The sequence below is a fragment of the Anser anser genome (genome assembly GCF_964211835.1).
Source record: "Anser anser genome assembly, contig: HAP1_SCAFFOLD_32, whole genome shotgun sequence".
Classification (NCBI taxonomy): Eukaryota; Metazoa; Chordata; class Aves; order Anseriformes; family Anatidae; genus Anser; species Anser anser.
In genome coordinates, this window is record NW_028154148.1 from 2,511,313 (window position 1) to 2,516,075 (window position 4,763).

General features: G+C 51.8%; 1 protein-coding gene across 1 annotated transcript; it reads right to left on the bottom strand.

Annotated features, from left to right (window-relative positions):
• Positions 1 to 2,934: 2,934 nt before the first annotated feature.
• On the bottom strand, positions 2,935 to 4,342 carry LOC310890522 (olfactory receptor 14C36-like; the record flags this gene model as incomplete). Its single annotated transcript, XM_083852852.1, has 1 exon — positions 2,935 to 4,342. Exon 1 carries the CDS (start codon positions 3,865 to 3,867, stop codon positions 2,935 to 2,937), a length of 933 nt encoding a protein of 310 aa, XP_083708978.1. The 5' UTR covers positions 3,868 to 4,342.
• Between the last annotated feature and the right edge of the window lie 421 nt (positions 4,343 to 4,763).

Sequence of the window (4,763 nt, forward strand, 5' to 3'; positions counted from 1 at the left end):
AGACTACCGCAGAAAATACTTTGAGTCCCTCAGCCACATCTCTGCTTTTCCTCCACATTGCTGCTGGGCTCTTCAATCCCACAACCTCTGCTGTACCTGAAGAGAAATCATGAGAAACAAGAGTCACAGAAAATGACTACCTGCTGGTTCCTTTATTTCCTTAATTACCAAGAGCTTATCAGCACCTGTACATGGGGTCTCTGGGTTAAAAATAAATAAATAAATAAATAAATAAAAGTTAGAAGAAGTGAGATAGAAGTGAGATGAAAAAATACTTTAATTGGAATAATATTGCAAAGATTGAAAGGCAATTTTGAAATACATGAACAAAGGTGTTTCTGCCTTGCCCGGGAATATGTGAGGAAGATGTGCAGGTACCTCATTGGTGGGGAAATGCTGTATATTAGAATAACATCCTCAGTGCCTCCTTTCGCTCCTTGTTCCTCGTGCTGTAGATGAGGGTTTCACTGCTGGAGGCAACACTGAGTACAGAAATGAAAGCACCATGTCCAGGGATGGGGAGGTGATGGAGGGAGGCTTCAGGCAGGCAGCCATGGCAGTGATGCTACACAGGGAGACCACTTTGACCCAAAACACAGCACATCTTTACACCTGCTGAGGGTGCACTCACTCTATTCCATCATCCAGGTCACTGACAAATAAGTTGAGCAGGACTGGACTCAGTGTAGATCCCCGGGGGGCACTGCTGGCTACAGGCCTCCAACTAGACTCTGCTCCACTAAGCACAACCCTCTGAACTCTGCCATCCAGCCAGCTCACAATCCACCTCGCTGACCACTCATCCATCCCACACTTCCTGAGCTGGCCTGTGAGGATGTTATGGGACACAGTGCTGAAAGCCTTGCTGAAGTCAAGGTACACAACATCCACTGTTCTCCCTCACCCACTCAGCTAGTCATTCCATCATAGAAGGCTATCAAGTTGGTGAAGCACGGTTTCCCTTGGTGAACCCATGCTGACTGCTCCCGATCACCTTCTTCTCCTCCACATGCTGGAGATGACCTCCAGGATGAGCTGTTCCATCGCCTTTCCACGGATGGAGGTGAGGCAGACCGGCCTGTAGTTGCCTGGGGCCTCCTTCTTGCCCTTTTTGAAGACCAGCATGACATGAGCTTTCTTCCAGTCTTCAGGCACCTCTCCTGTTCTCCATGACCTTTTGAAGATGATGGAGAGTGGGCCAGCAGTAACATCCGCCAGCTCCCTCAGCACTCATGGATGTATCCCATCGGGGTCCATGGACTTGTGGGTGTCAAGTTTGCCTAAGAGATCTCTGAGCTGATCCTCTTCAACCAAGGGAAAGTCCTCGTTTCTCCAGAGTTCCTCCCTTGTCCCTAAGGTCAGAGATTCCAGAGGGCTGGTCTTAGCAGTGAAGGCTGAAGCAAAGGAGGCATTCAGTAATTCTGCCTTCCCCTTGTCCTTTGTCACCAGGGCACCCACCTCATTAAGCAGTGGGCCCACATTTTCCTTCCTCTTCCTTCTGTGACTGATGTGTTTGAAACAGCCCTTTTTGTTGTCCTTGACACCCCTTGCAAGATTTAACTCCAAATGGGCCTTGGACTTCCCTGTCGCTTCCCTGCATCCTCGGACAACGTCCCTATATTCTTCCCAAGTGGCTTGTCCCCTTTTCCACAGTATGTATGCTTCCTTCTTTCATTTCAGTCACTCCAGGATCTCCTTGATCTTCCAAGCAGGTCTCCTGCCCCCTTTGCCTGACTTTTTGCTCACAGGATCACACAGCTCCTGAGCTTGGAGGACTTGGAGGTCAGTGCGCTATTGCTGCCGGTGCACCGTTGTGGCAGCCGTCGGCACCTGCTCTGCTTCGGCTCTCAGCAACCCCACAACAGAAGGGTCCTGTGCGAGACCAGGCAAGGTAGACAACTATTTGACGTTCTCTCTATTCAAGGCAGTTATGCCAACAGCCCTCTGGTGCCCTTTTGCTTAGTTGTTTACCCTTGGAAAAAGCCAGAAACACAGTCTGGAGGTATGTCGTTAGGGTTACCCAATGATGTTCACGTTACTCACGAGCTATCATGACTGGCCCCAAAGAAAGAAGGGGAAGGTGCCCTGCCTTGTGCCCTCCACCAAGTGGATTCATGAGTGTCGTACCAGTAGCACCTCAAATAGTATTTATTGGTGCAGATTTAGGGAAAGCATCACAAGCCCATATTTGCTTTCCTAGTGGTAACGTAGAAGTTTCTTGCAACATGTAGTTGCTTTACAGGTAGGGATTTGTAGCAATTTGTAATAAAGACGTTCATGAAGACAGAGCAACGAGGTGTCCGTGTCCTTGTGTACTATGGAATCCTACCAACCTCCTGCTGCGATCCATGGGCGGGCTGACCCCCCTAGGTCCTGAGCATCGTTACTGTGATGCCCTTGGAGTGGTCCTCAGAGCTGCAGGAGCAACCACAGAGCTGGGGCTTGGTGACAGCCCTCTGCTGCAGAGAACAGACCCAGCCACAGGGGCTGGACCCTTCAGATGCCCCAGTGCCATGAAACTGGCTTTTTTTCTGCTCAGGTCTGCACACAGCCTCACACACAGCCAGGCTTGTGGCTCATCTCCCTGTGGAGGAGGAGGAGGCAAAGAGCTGCTGGTGCGCGAGTAAGGGAGAAATACTCCACCTGTGGGAGGGCAGGGCTGGCGGGGAGGTGGCACAGGACAGGCACTGGCCTCTTTCTGCTATTCCCCACCCAGAGAGCCTTGAGACTGCAGGTCAGTGTCCGTACTGCCCACAGGTGCCTGCAGTCCTGTATCATCAGGATCCACCTTCTCTCCTTCTGTACGTAACATTTTTACTTTGTTTCTCACAGTCTGGGGCCAGGATTGATGGACCTGGTACCTGGCACTGCAAGGCTGTGTCTCACACCATGTTTTTTTGGTGAGTTTTTCCCATTGCAGCAGCAGAGCAGCAGCTAATTGCTTCTGGAAGACAACTGAAAGAGTTTCTTCAGTGCATGCTTGAGCTCCTGGTTCCTCATGCTGTAGATGAGCGGGTTCACTGCTGGAGGCACCACCGAGTACAGAAATGACAACACCAGGTCCCTGGATGGGGAGGAGATGGAGGGGGGCTTCAGGTAGGCAAACACGATAGTGCTTACAAACAGGGAGACCACGGCCATGTGGGGGAGGCACGTGGAAAAGGCTTTGTGCAGGCCCTGCTCAGAGGGGATCTTCTGCTCGGCCCTGAAGATCTGCATATAGGACAGCACAATGAAAACAAAGCGACCAATACCTACACAGAAGTTGATTGCAGTAAGCCCAACTTCCCTGAGGTAGGCATCTGAGCAGGAGAGCTTGAGGATCTGGGGGATTTCACAGAAGAACTGGTCCACAGCATTGCCTTGGCAGAGGGGCAGGGAAAAGGTAGTGGCCGTGTGCAGGACAGCATTGAGAAAGCCACTGCCCCAGGCAGCTGCTGCCATCTGGGCACAAGCTCTGCTGCCCACGAGGCTCCCGTAGTGCAGGGGCTTGCAGATGGCAACGTAGCCGTCGTAGGACATGACCGTGAGAACATAAAATTCTGCTGTAATCAAGAAGACAAATAGAAAGACCTGTGCAGCACACCCTTGATAGGAGATGGCCCTGGTGTCCCAGAGGGCATTGGCCATGGCTTTGGGCAGAGTGGTGGAGATGCAGCCCAGGTCGAGGAGGGCGAGGTTGAGGAGGAAGAAGTCCATGGGGGTGTGGAGGCGGTGGTCGCAGGCTACGGCGGTGAGGATGAGGCCATTGCCCAGGAGGGCAGCCAGGTAGATGCCCAGGAAGAGCCCGAAGTGCAGGAGCTGCAGCTCCCGCATGTCTGCGAATGCCAGCAGGAGGAACTCAGTGATGCAGCTGCTGTTGGACATCTGCTAATTCTGGTCATGAGGTCCTGTACAAGGAGGAGAAAGGCAGTGATAATGTACCACAGGCATATCAGAGGAAAACTCTTTCCATTTTCTCATTTAAAATCACCAAAAATTGCCCATTTCTAGGCAGATATTTTGAAGGTCTCTTTCATTGATTCTGCCTGAGAGTGTCTCTGGGAGCAGGAGACTTTTCTGTGGGCAGTGGAAGAGACAGTCCTGCACTACAGCCAGAGGTAGTAGCATGGTAGTAACATGGTAGTAACATGGTAGGAATATGGGGTAGTCTCAGATTCACTTTACTGCTGATATCAAAGAGATTTCTCCGGTTTTGCTCCCAGTTCACCTAACTGCAGAGCAGAGGTGTGAAGATTTAGTTATATAATTACTTGTTTTCTATTTTTGTTTTTTACCTGCCCCACCACACCTGAGGAGTGATTCTAAGGCACAAATCCTTGGCGTTCTGCTGCACTCCAAGCAAAACCTTTTGGACCCTCAGAGGCAAAGAGACTGTCCCTTTAGTGCAGAGCGTCCCACAAAGACGACAGCCAGTCTGTTCATCAGTGCTGGTCTCAGCTGCGCTGGCATCTCTTCGACTGCAGGACAATTGCACTAAGGAGGTTGTCCTGAGAAGAGCTTGAACACTGCTGAGAGCAGAGGAATCCAGGCTCCAAGTGCCCGTCTCCAGACCCCTCACCCTGTCCCCGTACTCCCCTTCCCCCAAGCACCCCGAGGGCTCACTCCGTGGGCACATGAAACCCCCATCCCCAGGCAGCCTGGGAACAAGAGCAGCAGCAGCACGGCCAGGTGGAGAAGCCAGGAGGAATGGCAGCGTGCTGCTGCCAGGGGAGGCAAGGCCAGGGAGGGACAGACGGACACTCAGCACACCCTCCTGTGCT